Source organism: Tigriopus californicus, chromosome 1 (genome assembly GCF_007210705.1).
Source record: "Tigriopus californicus strain San Diego chromosome 1, Tcal_SD_v2.1, whole genome shotgun sequence".
Lineage (NCBI taxonomy): Eukaryota > Metazoa > Arthropoda > Copepoda > Harpacticoida > Harpacticidae > Tigriopus > Tigriopus californicus.
Window position 1 is genome coordinate 14068505 of NC_081440.1, and position 22678 is coordinate 14091182.

Here is a 22678-nt window from a genome sequence, read left to right on the forward strand (position 1 = left end):
AGGTCAATGCATCTCTCATGTTCCATTTCCGGGGAGGCTGAGAGTGACCCATCGCGCATTTGGGAGCTAGCCCCTCAGCCAGTCAGTCCGTCAGTCAGTGAGTCAGCCAAGGAACGTGTTAGTTATGCCTGGCTTCTTCTTGACACTTTTCAAAAGAGCTCACTTCTCTGGGCTCTCTGAAGCAACAAAGAGTCGAGCAAACTTTTCTGCGAAGCTTCACTCAGGTTGTCTGTCAGCGCCAGATGCACAGAATACAGAGTTTGAAGAGGAAGAGTATAGCTGAAGGTTTTGGAAGACGAAGGGGAAAACTCATAAGAGACTGCAAGGAGAAAAATCCCCTTTGTACTTGGATTTGGGACCACATGTCTATTCCACTCCCGAGAAAGCGAACACGTCGTGTCAACTTTTTTTTTTTAGGTTGCTCAAAATATTTGGCTGTCCTCACGGGTGCGTAATGCAACAGCCTTCCCTGCTTCAACAACAACAGCAACAACAACATCAACAGTCAACATTTGAAGGCAACCAGGCTGGAAGTGGAGTCAAATCATGTCCCAACCTTGAGGCCCAACGCATAAAAGCCATCTCTCTGCTGTCTCGTCTCCTTTGGTACGACAAAGCTCAATTCAAACGCTTCATTTGCATTCTCGTCAACACGAGGGATATTGCCTTCCTCTTGAGCTTCTTTCATGCTTATCTGGGATTCTGTGTGGATCCCTCGTCAACTGTTATGGGGGGACCTCTAGGTTCTGGAGGGGCAGCCTTGGGTCTCAGTGGAATGGCTCCAAACCATCACAGTAACTCGCCCACTGGTTCTTCTGCTAATCCAGGTAAGCCCTTTGAATAACGAACCTTCGAATGAATATCGTTGAACTTTCGACGGGTGTCTCTTTTCGGTTCATAGAATTTCCTGGGCTCAAAAAGCGCATTGCCAAAACTACCCAAGAATTGAGTGTGTCGTATCAAAGCAATTTCGGACGCGATTCCACCGAGGGAATGGGAACGAATAGGCTGGTTGAGAATACCATTATCAGTGTGATATATAAGAAACTGGTCACCAACATCATTGAAAAGTTCATCTGGCTCAAATCCCAAGAGAATGTCCTCTTGTACAGTGATACGAGAGCCTTCATGAATTACGTCAATGTAGCTCATGGCGGCGTCTTTCGGAGAGTGGTTCTTAGTGCCATGATCGAGTCCACTCAAAACATCATCAAAACTCAATGTCGAGTCGAGCACGGCAACCAGTGAGTAGAATGAATGCTCATCCCAAATACCAATACAATTGCTCGTGGCAGGCGTCCTTTCGTTGTTATGGCCTCTAGGTCTTTCTTGGAATATCCTTCCTTTTATCTGTCTTTTCAGAAGATATCCAGTGGGTTCTTCCTATCCAAACATTGACTCTCGCGATTCGCCGGGAGGTTCATGCAGTATCGTTGACGAGACCGAAAGGCTAATCTACAAAAAGTCTGTTTTCAAGAAAAAGAGTAACTCGACGGCCAATATGGTGAGTAGGAGGTGGAACTATGAGGGAACACAGAGAAGACTTTGTAAGGCAATGTCGTTCCATTTCTAATGAAATGAACGTAATTTACAATTCCAAGGAGTCGTTGTCTTGCACTCGTAATGGTACCATTATGGAAATGTTGGAAAAACCTCGGGGGTTAGAGCGACGTCATTTCGTTGATATCTTTTCAGAATGTAGTCGGCGATGACCACGAGAGCCCTCTCACACGGGGGAGCCCGGCAGGGTCCCTCACCAAAAAACACAGTGTCTTCCATCGTGCTTTAGGCGGAGGAGGCGGGAACAGCGCCCCAGGAGGCGGAGGCGCCAGTGGAGCAGGAGGCGGAGGCGGAGGTGGAGGCGGAGGAACTGGGTCCAATGGAGCCTCTTCAGGCCTGGTTGGCCTAGGGGGTGGTAGCGACTCTAATCCCGAGAGGAAGGTCTCTAGAATACAAATGGGTAAGGACTTACACAACTCGTTTTTGAGGCTAAGCCGAGGGGCTTTTGGTGACCCCTTAGAACCAGCAAAGTTCTCGAAACACGAGAACTAGATTTGGGAGATCACGCGCACCAACGTCAAACCCATGTGTTTTTTACAGCCTTCAATTGGGTGTCAGGAAAGGGCCTGGAGGATATCAATGATGGCTTCTCCACGATCGGAGGTCATTCTCTGGCCGGCTCCACAGCAGGGGGACTTCCGGATAGCGGGGAGTTTGTGACGTCCAATAGCGAACCAACTCGCAAGCATTCATTGTATGTGAAGAACATGCACAAAACAGCCAATAGTGGTTCAGGGTAGGTTTTCATACCTACTCTCTAGCGATGGATCAGAAGCCTCTGTCTTGATGGGCTAGTCTAAAGACTGGGTATTCTCAGACATGTTACAACGGAACTTTCAAGGACAGAAAACTTTTTACGCGAAGCTGAGCAAAGCTTGCCGACCTATCTTTCTTTCCGACCTTATTTCTACAAAATCAATTTCCCTGGATGAAGTTTACGAGAACTTTGCTACTTCTTGAAAGAAACGACCCGACTACACTTCTTGAGAACACTCCCTAGCCTAAGGGGAATATTTTGACCTACGTAGTGCACCAACATTTTCTTATCTCCCGTTTCTATCATGCACAAACGTAGTTAGCCACGCCAGCAACTTCTGTCAAACAAGAGAAATATGTCGAGGATTTCCCCACAGATCCCAAGTCAAAGACTAGGGCGGAAACCCTCAAGCCTTTAGACACGATAACATTCCTTCCGAGTTCATGACTGATTCCATTGCAATACAGTAGTACAATCATTAGTAACTTCCTATGCCGCAGCGGAAAACAAATGCTCAAAAAAGCCAAGAAGACTATTTCCGATCGGATCGGGATGAACCGTGGGCGTAAAAAGGACACCGACCCGGATGACCACTACTTGGAGTTGAGTCGGTGCAATTCCTACGAGTTCGAGACGGGCACTGGGAGAGACTCCGACACGCTCTATTTCCGTGAACGCCATTTAGTCCCTATTGGCGCCATTCAAACGGGAATGGGTCAATTCTCATTTCTTCTCGATACTTGTATCCCTGGCACTGTTCCTGATCCCCTTCTCATTGCTGGACTCCTGGACTTGGTAGGAGATGGTTTGGGCTCCACATGTGTTTTCCTTTCTCATTGGTGGCTTACTTCTTTTTGTTCCGTTTTCCCAGCCTAAAGCACCCGTAATTACTCGCGTGTGCTACCTATTGGAATGTGCCCACTTTGTTCATCAATGCAACAGAGGTCAGTGGCCCACGTGGCTCAAAATGAACACGCCCACGGGATATCGGTCTAGCAAAGGCGCCTCCGGTCCGATTGGGCATCATCAAAGTGGATCCATTGGACCAGGACACTTCATACACCAACAGACCATCCAACAGAGGAAAACACAGGCCTTACAATTACAGGCCAGCAAGTTGTTCCATCAATGGGCAGAGGTAAGTGTTGAAGCGAACAACGAGCAGGAGAGCAAAAAGAGGAAACAAAGGAGTTATCCGTTCGTTTTGAGCACGAGGCTACCCATCCGACTTTGGGCAGGAAATTTATGGTGGGTGTTGGAAACAAATTATGATATCAGGGAACTCCTTCGTGATAAGATCCAGTAGCAATTTATCTCTCTCTCTCTCCTTCCCTCTCTCAAATAGAGTGAGAGAGAATTCGCCCAAGGCACAACAGCTGTAAAGACAAAGGCCTCATTTCTTCCTCTTATTCGTCTGCCTCCTAAGACAGATCATTAACATTCTCTACGAAAACATTTCTTTTTTCCTCTTCCTTTATTTCGGATCCTCTTTTTATCCTTTTCTCTTCTCTTGATTTTCCTTAGATGTTGGGAAGTCGTATTGAGGAGATGCTGGATGCGGAGAGCCATAATAACGTCGTTTCCATGGCCACTGATGAGGCTAAACAACGGCAATTGCTCTTGGAAGATGAAGATGAGGATTTCTTGGACGAAGGTACGGTGGTGCAGTTATTACTATCCAAATGTGATTGCTATCTTAAGAGAAATTGGATTGGATTGGTGGAAACTCGGAACTTGACGAGTATCTCAAAGACTTATCAGATGACAAACTTCCCGTCTATATATCCTCTACATTTCTGTTCTTTCCAGCCACTGTTAATCCCCATGGCACAGGGTGTCCTATGCCTCTAAGATTAGTGGCGTGTGTTCTCCTGTTGGAGATAACTACTTTCCTCCGAGAGTCGTACCGAGCTCTACCCAAGCCTCATCAGCAAGCCAAAACTCGAGACTATCGCTTTGGTGGAGGTCTGGCCTCTGCAGCTGCTATGGTCAGTGGAGCTCAACAATGGTCCGATTCGAGGTCACAGAGCCGGGATCAGGCACCTATTCCACTAAGTTTAAGTGGCCGTCGATGGTCCATGGCCGCCCAGTCACTGGCCGGAGGCCAGTCAATCATATCGCAACACGGGAATCTGGCCCTGGCAGGCAGTGCACCTCATGGGGGAGGGGTCATAGGGGGTGGGGGTGGAGGCGGCGGCGGAGGAGGTGGTGTCCCTTCCTGCAATTCATCGGAAATTGCCGTTACCCCCACGGGTAACCCTAGCACGGACCAACCGTTTGCCAGTCAAAGAAGGATCAGCTTTGTGCTCCAAGAGGATATTAACCTGGTAGCCAATGGACACTCTACACTGACAGTCCAAGTAAGATTGTCAGGGCCGTGACGAGTCTCTTGATTTTAACGAGAAAGTGTCTTGGTGCTGAATTATTATTTGCCCAATTTGACCTCCAGGGCGATGAGGAAAAACGCGGAGCACGGATCACTCAAGGCAAAACTTTCTTAAAAAGAGGCCCTAGTGGACACGGACAAGGGTCATTCCGACGGCGAAGCATTCGTTTGGCAAAGAAACCAGATGATGGAGGGACAGGGGTTGGCGGGAGCCAGTTGAAGCGAGACAGGAGCCGGCGGGACCCTGATTCAGAATGTAAGCACACAATTCCACTTTTTTCTGCTGACCTTCTTCTACATCTCTCTCAGCAAACTGAGTTGGTGGTGGCATGTCAGAGCAACCACCACCAACGTTCAAGAATGAGATTGGAAGATTAGAGAGATGAGCAGGAGGAAAAGGCAGAAGCAGGGAAATGGCCACGAAGACTCTTCTTCTCAGTTATCTTGACAGCTCGCTGCCTCGGGCTCTCTAGGGAATGAATTGAGGAGGTTTCTTTCTCCTCTTCAATGGGATATGAACTTGGGGGCCCTCTCCAATCAATCAGGATGTCCGAATGATATTTTTCTATCGACGTAACAAACTCGTTTAGGCGAAGACTTCACAAACGTGTTTTTCTCTCATTTCCAATACCCAAGTTAAGGAACTGAAAATAGTAGGGACATGCTAAACTCGAATTTTTCACAAAGACGATTTTTTTTGTGACACCCTGTGGATTTGGACCCATGTGACCATCGCAAGTCCCCTCCCCTCTGAACCGACTCTTCTTGAACAATACCATCAATGATTGGACATTTGACTGACCTAGCACACACCTTCCACTCTCATTAGAAATCATTCAGTATGATCGTAACGAGCACTCCATGTGGCACAATCATTGACTATCAAGAACGCTATGTATCTCCGACTATTTTCCCTTCGACCCTAACACATTGAACTTGACCCTGACCTTTCCATTTGCATCCCGCCAACACCCACCCACCATCCTCGTGAGGTGAGGTTGACATTCACTTTGAGAATGAGCCCGCTTTCAAGCACATTAAATCCTATGGCCCTGGCCACGGATTTTTCTCACATTACCTCCTTATTACGTACTTGAGGTGGCAGGTGGCGCCTCACCTCATCGCTAAAACCCTCCCTCCCCTTACCTCTGGCTTCAATGACCAATCGCGACACGTGTCTACTCACACCCAATTCAAATCCTGCCTTTGTTATTGTTTCCTCACTCTAGCAGCCATGATTGCCCAAACAGCGGCAGCCACGGCCACCTCACCCCCTCACACTAGTGTGAATGCGGGGAATTTTCCTTCTACTAACCCGGAAAATGCCGGAGGAGGCGCTGGCAGCAGTCATGCCCCTTCTTCCGCGACCAATAACCCCGCGTCGGAAGTTAAAGTTGCCTTTAAAAAGCCAACTGCACTCTCAAGGTGGAAAAAGCTGACCGGGACGGCTATGTTTATCAATCGCCTGGGTAAGGAAACAGGGATGGAGCGCATTGACACCAGATATGTGAGGGCGGCCTTTGAGTAGGCGCAACCAGCGCTCTGGCTACGGGCTTGACTATCAGCTGAACATCAATGCCTCCGTCCGTTTGATCCTCAACTCCGCGTCAGCTGTCGTGAACCAGTTGACAGGCTTGCGTTGTTTTTGCTCGCAGCCCCCGACGTTTTGCCAGACCGGGGTTTTTTTAGATTGCAATTTATTTCATCACCAACACCCATGAGACTTACAGCCTAAGGCACAACCACGTGTACCATACATTGACACTCAGTAGCGTTCCCACTTTTTCCACCTCTCAGCCTGATGACTATGTTTTGAGTGCATTTTGCTGCTTGCTTACAATAGTTGATCCTTATATTCCTATTCTTCACATACAACAATCCCTATTGATATATAAATATAAAATATATACCACTTAAAGATTTCCCTGATCCCTTCTCCCATATGTATATACATACCCTGCCGAGAATTGAATTTTCGGTAATGCCATTGATCCCTTTGGCGCAGAAAGCATGTCTTGCCTGGCATCGAAAAGACCCGGAATGAGCCTTAAGAAATAGTTAACTCTCGATATACATAAAAACCAGCCTAATAGCTCCGTAGTTAACGATTGCTCCGGTTGGCATGGAGCTATCTGTCATGCTATGAATATTATACCAACCATGTGATGATTCAGGCATAAAATATAAAACTTAACTCAAGGTAAAACTCATGCAGGTATTCTTCGAACTGCCTTATAAAGCATCCTGCATGTAACAAACAGATTTGGTAATGTAATAATCGCCAGCGGAAAGGCTCAAAAATGGAGGAGGAAAGGAGCAAAAATTCGAGGATCCTTATCTGCTCAAGACGTGTCTTGAGCCGCAATTCGCACCGATTGATCTATTTTTGTCACGTTCTTTCTTCACTTTGAGCACTAGCGTTCAAAGTTTGGCCACATATTTCTTGAGCTACATTTTGTTACTTTGATCACGTTGGTTTCTTTACGTTTCCTCATTTACATTTTTTGGAACAATTCTTGTACGTATTTGTAGAATTGCAAGCTGACAGCTGTCAGTCAAGTCAACAATTCTTTTTTATCTTACATTTCATCACAACGAATCAACATGATCATCTGTAGTAGTAAGAACATTGCTACTGCGTAGCCATCATCTTACGTACATAGTATTTATCCATGGTTCTTCTTGGTTGCCTCCTAATTGAAAGCCCATTTTTGCAGCCCTAAAACGTACCGACTCTTCAGCTTCCAAGAGGAAAGTGTCCTCAATCTCGGCCTCGGACGGCTCTGACCACGAGAACGCTGACTCAACTCCCCTGAATACCTCCCAAGGGGATCTTAACGAGGACAAGGAACCCGAGAGCCCCCTCTTTGATATACCTGATGAATTGGATCGACTGGAAGAGAACATGCCTTGGTTGAGGGCCGTGACCAAACTCGTCAACAGCTTCAACTTTTACTGCACCCACCAGGGCTTCTGTCATCCTAATTGTTTTAAAAGGCAAATGAGAGCCACAAAAAGAATCATGGAAGCCACGCGGAAGGTAGGAACGGCCAAACTAACTAACCTAATGGCCACTCTCGACTATTCTTTGCTCCTCTCCACAAAGAAAAAGACAGACAGAAACGAGCCATCCCGCCCCATTGCACGAGCCTCTGCTGACCTTTTTCCTAATTCTTTCCAGATTTATGGCGATGAGGTCGAGTACTCGGAGGAACTCTTATCGTCCATGAGCACTGCCCCCAGGAGGCCGAGTAAGAAAACCAAATCTTCTAAAAATCTAAGTGGAGACAGCAACAGCACTTCGCCTGATCATAAACGGGAATGTTCGGTCAGTCGCCAACAACAAACATTTGGCGAAAATAGAACCGAAGAGCATCGCAATCTCGGCGAGAACGCTAATGCTCAGACCAAAACGGGAGCTCAAACCGAGGATAAAAATGGATCGGCAAAGCCTCAAGACAAGAAATCATTGTATCAGACGAATTGTGCCAGTAATGTACTCAAGTACCTGAGGATCCGGGTGAGTTCCACTTGATTTGACCAAAACGATTCGTTTCCGATAGCTTGGTAATAGATCATGTTAAACGAGCACTGGTAAAGTGATCTTTTTGCGCATGCCATCTCTTCAGGCCTTGATCAAGTTTGTTTCCTATCAGACAAAGTGCTTTCAATGTCTAGGGATTTTCATGGTCTCGGAACTACCAAAATGGCTTCTTTCATAACATTCGGCAGAAATATCGAAAGTACTGGATTTGTTGGAGAGAGGAGAAGTTGCAATTTTGTCAGCGGCAGAAAAGTTCCCGCGCGTTGCTTGCCGGGTTCTAGTTCAGCCTTCTCATCAACTTTCTCTTCTTCACAGTTCCAAGACAGCCTGATTCTTCCTCATTTCATATACAGTCTAGCTTATTTCTGGTTCACTTCTTCTTTCAGGTTCGGAGTTTGTTCCATGTTCCAATGGCAATTTTGAACAAGAGTGCATGTATCTTACCCGATGATACGCTCATTGATGTCTTGCCTGTTGCTTGGGAGCTTTTACGGTAAGCTGAAATGATCGTTATGACGGATGTTTGTTCCACGTGCAAAAAAATGAACCAAGACATATTGCTTACATTTCTTCTGCTCGTTTTATGGGAAACAGAGAGTCGGATCGTGATGTAGTTGGAAGTGCAGCGTCTATTTTCATCGTGTCCTCAGTAAAGGTCCCGACTCATACAACAGCATTGATCAGCTCAGAACTGAACCACCAATTGCCAGATCAAAGGATCAATGCGATCTACAGGTTCCAGGTAAGAAGATAAAGATCACGCTTGGCTGAGTCTTGAGCTCCAATTCAGCTCGATTCATTGCAGACTCTTTGGCGGAATCGACATCAAGTTTGGCAACGATTGGAGGAAAACGGACAAATTTCGATGAAAGTTGTTCCCTCTCAGATTGAGTTCACTCTGCCAAGTCCCAAACTGGGAATTGAGAACACTCTAGTCATTGATCCACCTTGGGAGACGAAGATCAAAACAAAAATCAACAATACCATTCACGAGCGGAACCAGGTGAGCGAGTTGTACAAGCACCAACCAAGTGAGGACACAGGTCCTCTCAAGTGTCTAGAAATGTGTTTGTCCTATCCTTGCCCCATTCCCAGTTCCATTTCTGTTCCCCTTCTTTTATCGTGTTTTTGCCCCATTTGGTGAGGACATGAACCAAGCCTCATTTGGCCCTTCTTCTCATCACTGTCATTGGAAGAGAGGCCAAGAAATCATGTGCAAACTCGCCGTTCCCATTCGCCATTCGAGATGTCTCTGTAATTGAATTCCAGATGCTGCTCGCCACGACCACCAGTCGAAAGAAGCAAAAAAGCGATTTGGTTCAAAGCGCTCTTCAAAGTGAAGAGGCTAAGAGGAAGAGGGAACGCCAAAACTTTCACATCACTTCCGTGCCCATTCTCACTCGGGCTGCTCATGAGCCTAGTTTATATCATGGAAGTCCCGAAGAACCTGAAGAGAGTGAGTTCTTATCGCCACGGTTCAAAATGCATTAATCAAATGAGATTTGAGCGTGCATTACAGAACTGGGAGGGACTGGGAACTTTTTTTTTCTCCGAAGAAAGAGAGGGAGATCGTTGGAGAATGCCAAGTCATGAGATTGATTTCGATCCTTCGAGAGTTTTCCCGTGAAAGAGTGTGAGACTGTTCGTTCTCCGATGACACTCCGGGATCATTTTTGCATTGCAAATTTGTGCTCAGGAAAGTGGTCTTTGGACCAGGAAATTTATTGCTCTCATTCAACGGAATGTAAGATCTGTCTCGTGGAAAATTTATTCAATTGGTAGCTGGATTCGAGGACTTGAAATTGCCTCTCGGGGTTTCGGTCCCAATAGTACTCGACGATCCTTTCGCCCTTGAAGATTTCCGTCTTCATTTTTTGCCCAAACTGCACTTAGATAGTCTAGAGTGCTTTTCCTCCTTTATCTCTTTTCCTCAATCTTTCCCTTCTTCAAAACAAATTCCACACAATCTCTTGTGTTCCATTCTGGTTTGCAACAAATAAAGAGGTTAAGACTCACACTACCGAGGGTGAAGGCCCCGGATGCTTTCGAGCAACAAACCGACGGATGGAAGCGAAAGAACATGGAAATGAATTAATAAATCAACGGTGGAACTCAAAAGAAGGCGAGGAAAGGGAATAATGTGAAGTGAATTCGATGAAAGAAGCCCGGAAGACCAAGTCGTTCCTTTGAACCATGCCTTTTTGGAATCAAGATGAAATCTTCCGTCTTTCTTGCAGCTGCAGCCGACGAGGAGATTTCCGGCAACGAGGACAAACCAGTGGTGAGCAAGAGCAGTTACCACATTGCTCAAGGACTCTTCCCGTCTACTCTGTGTTCCGCGTTTGTGGAAGTGATCGCTCTTCTAGACGATCAGGCAGTGTCCTTGGATGGAACTGCTGTCTACGAAGTCGCATTCCAGGTTAGTTTTGGGGCTTTCCTTGCCTCGGTTCGTACTTCAGTAACATATCCAGAGAATACAATCAACTAACCATTCGATCGAAGTTATAGAACCATAAGATGAATATCTCGCAGGATATACATATCCCAGTTCTCCCTTCAAGTTGTATGGGAGGAACTGTTCGAGATGAATGGCATCCTCGAAAAAGAGCAGAAAAACAACAACCTGAAATCAAGCTTGAATTGACGTACCATTCGGCCTTCGTTCCTCTTTTGTTCCAATGCCGTGTTGAAAACAAAAAGACGCTTTGCATCCAACTTGAATCCAGTTGGTTCAACATGGTTATGCATGCAACACTGCTTCATTGACTTCATTAGTAGGCTTTACACACCAACGATTTCGCCGGAATAATGATTACAGCAAAGCTGAATGGAGAAGAACGGAAGATGCAGAAGTTGTTGGACGAACTTGTGCCATTTACTGTTTCTAGGTGATCTGGTCATGCTTGGTGGAGGACTCCAACTTGTTTCTCAAGTATTTCATGGAAAAGCTAACACGTGATTGCCCTGGAGAAATGTTCCAAATATTGCGTGCTCTGATTCGATTCATCCCCAAACTTCCACCTCAAGCAGCATTCGCTCTCTATAATTACATCATCGGCTACATCATGTTCTACGTACGTCATCCCAAGGACCGATGACAAGAATTAATTGGACAAGCATTGGCCACCTTGTGGATGGTGGTGCATTCCGTTCAAGGGATCATGTTCAAGGACTTGAAGCAAATTCTACGGAAAGAACAGGTGCGACGGGGTTCATTGTAATATTCATCCCATCCATGGCCAATGCCTGTCCCAAATATTTTGATCCTTGATTTATGGCACAACACACTTGGGTCTGGTATGTGGCATCGAAAATCAGTCGTCGGAAGCCTTCCATTGTCATGCTGTCAGTGGAAGCGGGGATTTTTTGCCCACTGGGGTATTTATGGCTCCCTTGCAAATTCGAGCATTCAATATATTCCTCTCACTCTTATGCACAGGAAACATGACCAAAATGTCCAAAACGCTCTGAATATTTAACCAGTCGTAACACCGAGACTATTTTGTTTCAGGTTGATGCGGCTATACTACTCACAGCGAATGTTCCGGCTGCCAAAAAGATTATTGTCCATGGTCCTCAAGGACCTGACGAGGGTGGAATCCCTAGTCAATTCCCACTTAGTGAAGAAGTGCAGTTCTGTCAAATCCTCCAAGAGGCATTGGATTTCTTTGGCATCGAAGAAGAAGACGAGAAAGAGTACTTTCTCGTCGACCAACGAACACGTAAACATTTTTCAAATAACATCAAATTGAGCTCGAAAAAAACACCACCCTCCCCACTTCCTCCACAGGAGTCATTCACAATCCTCAACACTTTGCCCGGGACTTTTACTTCTTCAAACGATCGCAATACCCTCAATTGGCATTGGTCCACAAGAAACCCGCTCAGGCGTATGTAGAGCTCCAGAAGCAATGCTTCGGACTCAAGTTTGTCGAGATGGGTAAAGTCATGCTCACGTGGGGCGTGTTGAAGAACGTCAATCAAGTGGTACAAAGAGTGGTGTTCCTTCACGAGGATCTCATGAAGTTGCCCTCTTTCCCTCGAAAAGCGTTGGAAGCCGAATTGGACCTGTACTCAAACGGGGAGATGGGCAAGGTAAGGGTTTGTATGTTGACATCTGCTCAGGCTTTATTACGGAGGAAAGGGTGTGGGGGTATTACATATTCAAGGGAAGCTTTGTTTCCAATTCCAACGACCATTTTACTTTGGATGAACTTGGAAATGAAAGCACCCACAACTTTGAGCAATCCAAATTTGAAACATTATGCACCATAAAACTTGTTTATGGGTCTTCTGCGTGCCATTTTATTATGGATGGATTTGCAGAAGTCATGAGTTTGAAATGCGGAATGCGTTTTTTTTTTGTTTTAGGAACTCTACGGTTTGGATGTGCTTCACAAGTTCAATTGGATTCGACTCATTGCCCGAATGTTCGAAGCCATGGCGGGGAACTTTGCCTACGCTTCCGATATCCAACTCTTTGTCAATGTGATCAACGGAGCGCTTTCACTTCATGCGGAAGATGCCTGCATTCTCCGATACTGCACCTCAACTATCATCAATGCGGCTCATCAATTCAAGAATATTTTCGCCCATAATGGGTACTTCTTGGTGATGCCCAGCCTCCTCAGGATCTATTCAAACAGCCAAACGAATGAGCTCGTAACCAAAAGTATCGAATTCACTTGCAAGCAACTCTACATTCTCCATCGCAAGCCGTTCTTGCTCCAAATGTTTGGTAGCATTGCTCCCATTCTAGATACGGACAGTGGTATCTATTTGGACGCTTTCAAGGTATGTGCGAACGCTGTTTTTTTAACACTACATCCAAATTAATATGCCTCCCTTCTACTCTATTCTATTTAAATGCTCAGATTCAACCGAGATTCTTGTACAAGCTCCTCTGCAGTTTGGGACAGAACACGCATGACTTGCTCCATGTAATGGAACTCGTGAAGATGAAAAAGCCGTTGACGGCCTTGGACTTTTGTTATCAAGGTGATCCTGAGCACATCTCTGTTCTGGAATGTATCTCTCTATGTGTTCTTGTGGTGGCCTACGACTCTGGCACATTGCGAGCTCAGCAAATGTTGGCCATTCTCGAGGCCATCTTTCCGTACTTTCTGAATGACCTCGTCCGGGATAAACGACAAGATGCGAAAACCCACAGAGAAACCATCTACCAGCTTACTCTTACGATGAAGGCCTTACTCAACAACTGCGATGAGCTCACGAAGTAAGTTATCGTTCAAGACCAGACTGTAACTTCAACTGGATTGGTCATGCGACAAAGCAATTGGAAATCGGAACGTCTGCTCCATGTAGTTGTACCAACATCATGAGGCCATGAGGTGGAAAGTCATAAATTGAGAGCAAGAGTAACTTTTAGAAAAGAGATAGGGATATGGAAGAGCTCGTGGGAAAGGCAAGGACAAGGACAGCGAGGGAAAGAGGGGTCAACTTCTACTTTTTATTCCTCCCACAAAAAAAAAGTTTTCCCCTCACTCAGTTCAGCTAAAGACAGAAGTTTTATTGCAATTTCCGTCCTTTCTCGGAACAGACAGAGACAGAGATTTCTTTATGTCAGGTCGTTTAGGAGCGAATCGACCCACTATGACAGCCCAACCTTTTTTATCAGACTTACTTCTACTCGTTTCTTCAACATTTCCTGCGCTCCAACTAATCACAATCTTCCAAGTAATTTGTTTCTTTTCAGTTGGCTCAGTTGGTTTCAGTTAGGTAGTGAGTGCTCCCTTCATAGAAGAAGCATTTCTGTGACACCCTGTTCACTTTCCCGAGGAAACTTGATACATGGCGAGGACATATGGCTGTCCCATCCATTCTCTACTTGACTTATCGATACCATTTTCCAATTCCTTCTAGGCACTTTAGCGGCCCCACATCCCAAATGGGCAAAGAGAACTCTCGACTTCACAGTGGTGGGCGTGGCCCGTATTCTCCAGTGATAGAAATAGATGACGACTCTCACTCACGATTCATTGGGGCCTCAGAAGCTGGTCGAGTTGGTAGCCGCGGGTATCACTTTGGCGAGGACGGTGAGGACTCCGAGTGGAAAAGGGAAATATATTACCAACCGCGCAACAGCCTTCTGTCCTTGACTGCGGACTTTGTCTCTAAATGCTCGGCCAAATTGCAAGAGGTCAATAAAAAGACCAGTCAGGAGAAGAACTTGGAGCTTTTAGACAACAAATGTTTCATGCGTCTCGTGGACGTTGCTCACAATCTGTTGAAAATGGCCCCTTACGATATTGAGGTCATCAAGCTCGGGGGGCTTCAAAAGTACATGCACCAAGTATTCCCACTCACGGATTGGTCACTCGAATCCATGCGGCCTTCTTTGATGACGATTATCAGGAGATTGGATAAACTCTTTGCCAAGATCCAAAAGAGCTTGAAGGTTTACAACACCGTCGATTGGAGTGCAGCTGCCAGCCTCTTGAAAGGGGTATATCTCACTCTGTGGCGCCATCCCTACATAGTGAATGTGCCAAATCTAAAAACCCTGATTGGAGCCTGCCAATGCCTCGTGGTGGGAGAGGAGTCTCTAACGACAATGACAGATCCTCACTCGGTGGGAGTCAGTTCAAATAAGCGACCCAACCTCCCACCAGAGAGCTTCTGCTCCATCGTGTTCCAGTTGGTGGCTTTGCAAGTCCTCGTTCTTGGTAACACCTTTACCCTGGAACAGCGTCTTCAACTAGCGGAGCACCCAGCTGGAGGAGCCAGTCGGCACAATTTATTGACGCATGAAAAAGGGGAACTCCTGTTGCTGAATCTTCTACTTCCTTTGTGCCTCAAGGTCGGATCGGGAAAGAAGGATGCACCCAAAATGAGAAAAGTGGACGTCCAATTCTCCCTAAACTTGCTTTTGAATCTCATCAATCCTGGCTCGCATGCCAAGGGAGGCGTGACTTCCAAGGACATTCGAGCGCCAACCCAAGCTTCAGCCCCCGCAGTTAACTACAATCCCGTTGGGGACGCCCGGTCTAAAGTCAAATCATCGTCTTTGGATATTGCTTTCCTGGGTAAGCCAACAAAATCGGGCATGGGCTTTTATTGCTAGTACCCAAATTCTTACGAAATGTCCAAAGGGTGGTTTTGAGATCTTTCGTGTTAAAGAACAACACGACCTTACTTTCGGTTCGCAGGTTTGAAGATCCTCATCATCTGTTTCGAGTCTCAATTAAACTCGGAATGGTTTCGAATCGCCCGGGCCATTCGAGACATGGGCAATCGGCAGGAGGGAAATGGGCCATTATGGCGATTCCTAGAGTTTATTCCCATGTATCGATCGTCTCTCTTTACGTTCCTGCTTCCATTTGTGCACACTCGTTTGCAAATTTCCTCGGACGACTCGGATATTGAACGCCACTACCAACAATCGACCAAGGAGAAACTAGCTGCCAACGTGCTTCAAAGTGGCCGCAGCCGAACGGTGCTTCTCAAGGATCTTGGCAAGGAGATGGGCGATTTGCGAGAGGGCCTCAATAAAAGGCTTCAAGGTACGAGTGGACGATGAAATAGCGCTTGGTAATCCGTTGCGAGGCCTAACAACCTTACCAACGAGTCGTGAACACTTTCAGAAACGTTTCTGGATGTTTCGAATGGTCACCGGCGTAACACTCACCGAGGGAGCAGTCACCGAACCTCCTTTATCGATTATGTCTCGGAAGTTTACAACAGTCGGACAGGAGGAACCTCGGGTGGGAATCTCATGGAAGTTCTAAGTGTGCGTGGCCAATCGTTCTCGAGTGGTTCCATGGCTTCTGGAGCGTCTTCCGCAAACTTGGCACGCGATCTCAGTGTTCGGAGCGAAAGTACTCAGTCCAATCGCGTATTGGGTGGCCGAAGGCACACGCACAAGGTCACTACCAAAAGCTCGCGGGTGATTGGTAAGTCAATTTCGAGTCATTGATTCCTTCGCCAGTTGGAGGAAGGGTCGTATCGTAGTTGATAGAGTGCTCTACATGCCATTGAACATTGCGACGTTCTCCTTTCATGTGTTATTTCATGATCTCTTTTTCTTTTATTGTTCTCCTTTTTTTGGCTTGCCTCCAACATGAAATATTCATGTCCAACGAAAGCGATGTTCTTTTTTATCACCGAAAACCAAATGCAACACATCAAACTGAATACATATCTACTACACAGACGCCGTTTTGTTTTTGACTTGAATCGAGTCATAGCAAAAGCTCTTAGATGAAATTGTATCCCCTATTATTTGAACCTTTCTTGTTAGACGATGAGAACTCCGATGATTTGGACCGAACTCCGTCGGAATATGGCGGAGATCACGACTTGCCGACCTTCGAAATCACCAAAATTTTGCTGTCTCCATTTGGTAATTGAACACAGGGATATTGATGTTCTCTCTCAGGCGCGCACATACATACATATCACGTAACACTCTGTCATTTATGTCCTGCTGTCAATGCCTGTTCGTGGTCGTGTCATCCTCACCAAGTGAATGTTCTTGTCCACCCATTTGTGTGACTTAAAATGGTTGATTTGAGCTGATCTATGATCCTTCTGATTCTCACGCGAAGGATTTTTCAAGAACTGCAGCACCCCTTAGCACAAAATAACTTGGATAAACAGTGTACAAAACAATAGGCCCGCTCCTTGTCCACATTAAACTCCCCCGTTTGGTTGAAATTTTTAAGAGCCCAAACAAACATTTTATATCAGAACCAATCATGTAGGATTGATGTCCTAACAAAAGTCTCTTTGTGGATCGCACTTCAACTTTTACTCTACGATTGCACATAAGTTATGGTGTCATGTGATGAGCCAATGTAATTCTCACATTGTTGCTCAGAGTGAAAGTTAAGTGAATGCACTTATATCAAAGTTAAAGATAATCCTCAAAATGTTCTTTTAGGCTCGAGACCCTCTGTAACAGACAAGATAATGCGAAGGACTAGCTACGCTGGAGAGAGGAGCGACCTTCAAGGTAATTGGAACATTACTGGACCACTTTCGAAAAGGATTAATTTTGTCACCTTCCTAGTTCCAGCTTTGAGACAACAATCTGCCACTTCTGAACCTCGTTTGTTCAGGAAAAACACAGTGTTCACTCGAAATCGGAATAAGCAAGCTTTGAGAGGACACACCAGTAAGCAATCAGGTCAGTTCCATATTGCTCGTGAATGACAATGGGTAAAGATGGTTTCAGCTCTATTTGACCAAATCGAATGGGGAGCCTTTGCCACAAATCTTTTCAAACCATGGAGCACAAACGAGAAGTCACAACTTTTATCATGCCAACTGAAACAAGCCATCATTATATGGGCCTCTTTTGATTACAGTTTTGAGCGATCCAGGATTGGCAGAACCCGCCACCAGTTCGGTGTCTAGTGGAACAACCACCACAGGGACGGTTGCCTCCACTGTCGGACTTCAAGAGATTCCAGCATTCCAGGAGAAGAGCTCGAAGCTTCAAAGGCAAAAGGCCCAAAGCCGAAAGACTTTCAAGTTCAGAAAGACCAGGAAAGATGTAAGTCGTTTTCGCCCTAAGGATGTTCCATCCTCCGTGAGAAATAACCACATTCGCTATCGTTGTTACATACACTTATAGGTCAAACGGTTGCCCAATATCGACACGGACGGAGCTTCCAACGAGGCACCTCAACTGGCCTCACCTGGGTTACCCCCGGATATTCAAGTAGCCACGGTTCCAAGTACTCCGAAAGAGATTGCGAGCCAGCCTCCCTCCAGGAAGCAATCGATCTCGGGAACTCTTCATGCTGTTGGAACAGTTATCCGTCGAATTTCTCCCTCACGTTCAAAAACCCACTCCTTGTCAATGGAAGCTAGGTCCAATAGTAAGGAAGTGACATTTCCTGACTTAGATGTACATCCTGACGTGGTTGGGATCCGGGATATCGACGATGGGGTCAGCATCTCCTCCACTGGCACATCTAGCACAATTGGATATCGGTGAGTGTGACTCGCAAGAGCTTTCCGTTCATTCACCCAACCTTGGAATACTCTCTGGTACCAATTGAGTTTCATTATTTTTCCTCAAGGGAATGCTCAAAGTAATGGAAAGAGCCCAACTTGGAGACAGTTCCTCCCTTTTTCCCTTGTTTAAGGCTTAAATAGGAAAGTGGAAAAGTTTGGAACATGTTTCTGTCCTTGGTGGCTCACCTCCCTCACCCATGGATCTTTTCATTTGAAACATCAGAGGAGGGTGTTCTACTCTATGTTACCCTTGGGAATGGGAAAGAAAGTTCCTTCACGACAAACTGATAGTGTTTTCTCTTCACGATCCGAAAAGCTCTTGTTTTCATTTAGAAAGATATCTTGTGTTTAAGACTGCGTACCGGAAGTAATCTAATTCTCAAGTCCTAGACTTTGTGACGATAAAATTAGCTCATGCAGCCCACGACAATCTGTTCCATTGCAGGGATAGCTTTGGTGAAAATGAGGACAGCTGTCTGTTAGCTCACCTCCAAGAGCGCATTCTCGAGGAGAAAAAATATGGTCACCTGAGCAATTACATGGCACAACGTTCCAGTTTGTACGGAACAGGCAGTGGACATCTTCAAGGAGCTGGTCCCAGTGGAGCTCAACAACAAGCAATCAATTATGGTGATGAATCTACCCAGATCCCGCCGTCCAGGCGAAAGAACTACATAATTTTCGAGCAAAATGACGAAGATACGTTGATCTAAAATGGATACAAAAAAAAAACAAATCAGCCGCATTTTCATAGCAACAAAGCACAAAAGCATTCTAGTAATGTCTAGGAAGTAGTGATACCCGAAATTCAGTTCCCATAGTCAATGTTTATAAGATTGCAAACTGACTTGATCGATCGAAAATGTAATGCACAAAAGAAGTCTTTGTGTCTCCTGAATGCCATGTGAGACCACCATTTCGACTAATGTCACTTGGGAACAGACTTGTGACCTTTAAAAAGTCAAGGAGTCGTTTGAAAATGGCTGTATTTCTTTCTGGTATCATCCATGTTTTAAACCATTGGAGAAAATAAGTTGTGATATCACGCTTTAAAGATCGAATTCAATCTCGCTTCGGAATCTTCCATGCTTTATCAAAATATCTTGTCAGTATTAGAAGAAAAAAAATATTATTATAGATTTGATTCCAAATGGATTTACGGGTGGTTTCAGTCCAAAAATATCATTATTATTATATTTTGTTTGCTTTCATGGTGCGTGGTGTCTAATACATTGAGTGAAAAAGTGACAGATTTTATGGAACACGGAAATAAACGTTTATTTATCAGCAATCACCATCAGTATTTATTCTTTCATCTCCACCATCTTGTAAATAAACATGGGGCATACATTACCCGCCTCTTCAGTGTTCCAAATGGATCCATTAAGTGCATCTTTGATTTTCTATGATTGTACCAGAACAAAAGGCTGTTTCCACAATTCCATTGAAGGTGAAAGGAAGGCTCTCCGCTGAGCTAGTCGGTAACTGATGTTATTCACAAGTCTATCAATGGCAATGGCGGGTTGGTTTTTTTTCCTGCGCGAATAATCCAAGCAAATTCGCGTGCTCAGAACAAGGGCAAAATAATTTCGTGCTGAAACTAATCTTAATTACCTGCGAGGCGTGCGTGTGAATTGTTCCGTTCTAACCATGTGTTGTTTGGGGCCAAAGCGAATACAAAGCTTGCAATCTGCATTCTCGAAAAGAAATCTGACCGGGTGTTCCAAATCACTCAAGGAGCAACCAACACGCATTGAAGTGGATTTGAGTTCAAACCCAAAGTCCGACCGAACTTTGGTGCCAAAATGCTACACATTTCAGAAGTTCATTTCCCGGTTGTTTTAGGGTTTTTTGATTAAATCAAAGCCAAGTTGTTCAATGGTATAACAGTAAAGGAATGCAGTGCTCCCAAAGGGAGCCCCGCCAAGAAGAAAAGACGAAGAGCGGGGCGAAAACTGAGAGGGAGGGCTCTGGAATTTCTAGATTGAAAAGTTAATTGCTAGCAAAGTGAACTTCGAGCCACTTCAATTAGCCAATTGAGACAAGTCTCCCTTCTACCAGTGGAACTCGAATGTGCGGGCATGCAATGGGGTCGGATCCTGGAACAAGGCGCCAGGAGATGAATGAAGATCGCCTTCTCGAAACATCACCCTTTCTTTGTACTGTACGTTCGTATGTAGATTTTGCTGCATTGCTACCGGCTTAGTTTTTTCGCAGCCTTCCTCATCACCAAGAAGAAGAGCTAAAAAAAGTCCCTTCCCCTCCCAAAGGCTAAAGGGGAGTACGGAATCGTAGTGAGTCTTCAGCCAGTGAAATGCTCTCATCCGCTGAACTTTGGAGTTCTTGTGGAATGGGATATAGAACTGCAGAAGAAGTTGGTGTGAAGAATTATTCAATGTTTTTATTTCGTCTCTGCCTTTCATTCTGGCTAAGTTTACAGGAGTATTAAGAAATAGTCGGGACAAGGCCAGAGTCCTATCTTCCTAGATATTTAAAACACGAGATCGTAAGCAAAGCACACACACACACCCTAGGAAAAAATGGTCGAATGGTCCACCATGACCCCTCTAAGGATGAGGAACAACGCGGAACAATGAATACTACACTACACTACTGTCCATGTGGGCCTCCATGGAATTGCCGGTTTGGAAAAGTGTCGCATTTTATGAACTTGTCTTGGTCTTTGAGGCGTTTTCAACCTAAAGAAAACTCGCTTCTTCAATAGAGCGCTTCTTTCCCCTTTCTCCCTCTTCCAAAACACGATCCCAAGATCCACGCGAGAACCAAAAGAGAGCACCCAAAATGTTGAAACGAAGAAGATATTTCCCATTTTATTGTTATTTTTTTCTGTCTCGTTGTCGCTTCTGACTTGGAATGACCTCTTTGGTTGAAATGAGACGGACTCAAGCCCGAGCAGCGTAACAGAGAAGCAAGTCTCAATCTGAGATCTCGTTCCTATCCTTGGAACAGTTTCCAATTGCGCTTCGGAGAAAGGGCAAAAAGAGGATGACAAAATTTAATTTCAACATCTTTAGACTCTTCGCCTCGAGAAAACGAGAAGAAAGAAAAACAATTACAAACCACCTCGGACGGAATTTGGCAGTGATTCAAAAGAAATACAGCCCATGGAATCGAAATGTGCCAAAACCGCACAAGAAAATAAGAATCCTTCGACTCGAGATACTTTTGCACAATATATTCTAGTTCCAAAAATGGCCACCCACTCCGTTCAAGGTTCATATGGACCATTGAAAGGATGGCTGGGGGATTACTATGCCATAATACGGATTAAAACAATGAGATTCCACTTTCCAATCCTGGCTTTAGCCTGAAACAAGAATAAGAAATGGTTTCATAAGAAGAAGAGACAACCTGAAAGTAGGTCCTTATTTACGGTGGAATGCTTACCTGATTCATTCATGTAGAGTATCTGAGGTATATGTTTCTTGAATCCTACAAATGGAAGCATTGTTCATATCAGATCCCTCTTTTACTACATATTTTTCTATACAATGATGGGGGCATATTTTGCAATTCTTATAAAGAGATAACACGAAGTGTTGAACGTTAGCAACTTCGAGCAAAACTTGGCAGGCAGCTATATCCCTGAATTTACTCGCATGGTATTTCAGTCTTTCTAGTCATCTCTCTGGCAAGGTGTTGTTGTACGAGTAGGTTTCAAAGGAAATATTCCCTCAGGAGCTCTTCCTTCTACTTAACTCATATGAAGAGAGTGAAGTACGCGTATGAACGAACGAGCCCACCCTACACATCAAGGTTTTGTCTGCACATTGGAAACGGCAAAGGAGGCTTCCAAAACAAGTTGATGAAATTGAGCCATTACCCCCGACAACATGCTGCACATACGCTTGTCAAACAGGAATTGGGTGTCAAGGAAACTCTTTTTAATGCTTATTTAAGAGAGATTATTTCTGCTTTGCGACCGTCAGTCCTAGTGGACCGACCGAGATCGACTCGTTCCATCAATGCAAATCCAAAGTTCTCATGAATTTTGCCGGGTTCCAAGATTGCCCAACCGGACGTCTTCTTTTTTACGAGGGAATTTCTGATTCTTTCCGGGATTCTCTGACATCGTCATTTAGTCGCGTAAATATTCCATCTCGGAGAGCCGTGTCGTGGTTTACACGTGTAGCTTGAGTTCATTTAATAGAGATGGTAGGGTATGGAGCGAAGATGGCCTGGTTGACCACCGCTCAAGAATGGATGTTCGAAACCAATCTTTTTGCGCTCTCGACGAAACGACGAGCATATTCGATGTCCATTCCTAACTGAAAGCAAACATAACTGTGCACACACATATATATCACTCAAAATAAGCTCGAGAGAGAGAGTGGTATGTGATCATTGGTTAGCATGAGCGTATGGAAAGGAATTGCAAGGCAAAGTTTCCTTGACCATATGAATAACCATGTGGTTATCGGTTGAC

At 45.1% G+C, this 22678-nt stretch overlaps 1 protein-coding gene across 1 annotated transcript in view; it reads left to right on the top strand.

Moving 5' to 3' along the window:
* Window positions 1-19525, top strand: part of LOC131886980 (protein unc-80 homolog) — a 47690-nt gene extending 28165 nt beyond the window's left edge. The window contains 32 exon segments of the mRNA XM_059235498.1: window positions 418-827; window positions 902-1244; window positions 1363-1504; window positions 1696-1960; window positions 2101-2296; window positions 2818-3112; window positions 3189-3455; window positions 3842-3971; window positions 4127-4677; window positions 4767-4959; window positions 5933-6172; window positions 7421-7743; window positions 7885-8223; window positions 8634-8740; window positions 8842-8989; window positions 9053-9250; window positions 9517-9703; window positions 10485-10666; window positions 11136-11447; window positions 11759-11969; window positions 12038-12342; window positions 12619-13041; window positions 13122-13483; window positions 14131-15293; window positions 15417-15770; window positions 15852-16160; window positions 16508-16609; window positions 17150-17221; window positions 17279-17395; window positions 17577-17764; window positions 17846-18207; window positions 18677-19525. Of these exon segments, the coding sequence (XP_059091481.1) occupies window positions 418-827; window positions 902-1244; window positions 1363-1504; window positions 1696-1960; window positions 2101-2296; window positions 2818-3112; window positions 3189-3455; window positions 3842-3971; window positions 4127-4677; window positions 4767-4959; window positions 5933-6172; window positions 7421-7743; window positions 7885-8223; window positions 8634-8740; window positions 8842-8989; window positions 9053-9250; window positions 9517-9703; window positions 10485-10666; window positions 11136-11447; window positions 11759-11969; window positions 12038-12342; window positions 12619-13041; window positions 13122-13483; window positions 14131-15293; window positions 15417-15770; window positions 15852-16160; window positions 16508-16609; window positions 17150-17221; window positions 17279-17395; window positions 17577-17764; window positions 17846-18207; window positions 18677-18944 (9064 nt within the window). The 3' untranslated portion in view covers window positions 18945-19525.
* The last annotated feature ends 3153 nt before the right edge of the window (window positions 19526-22678 follow it).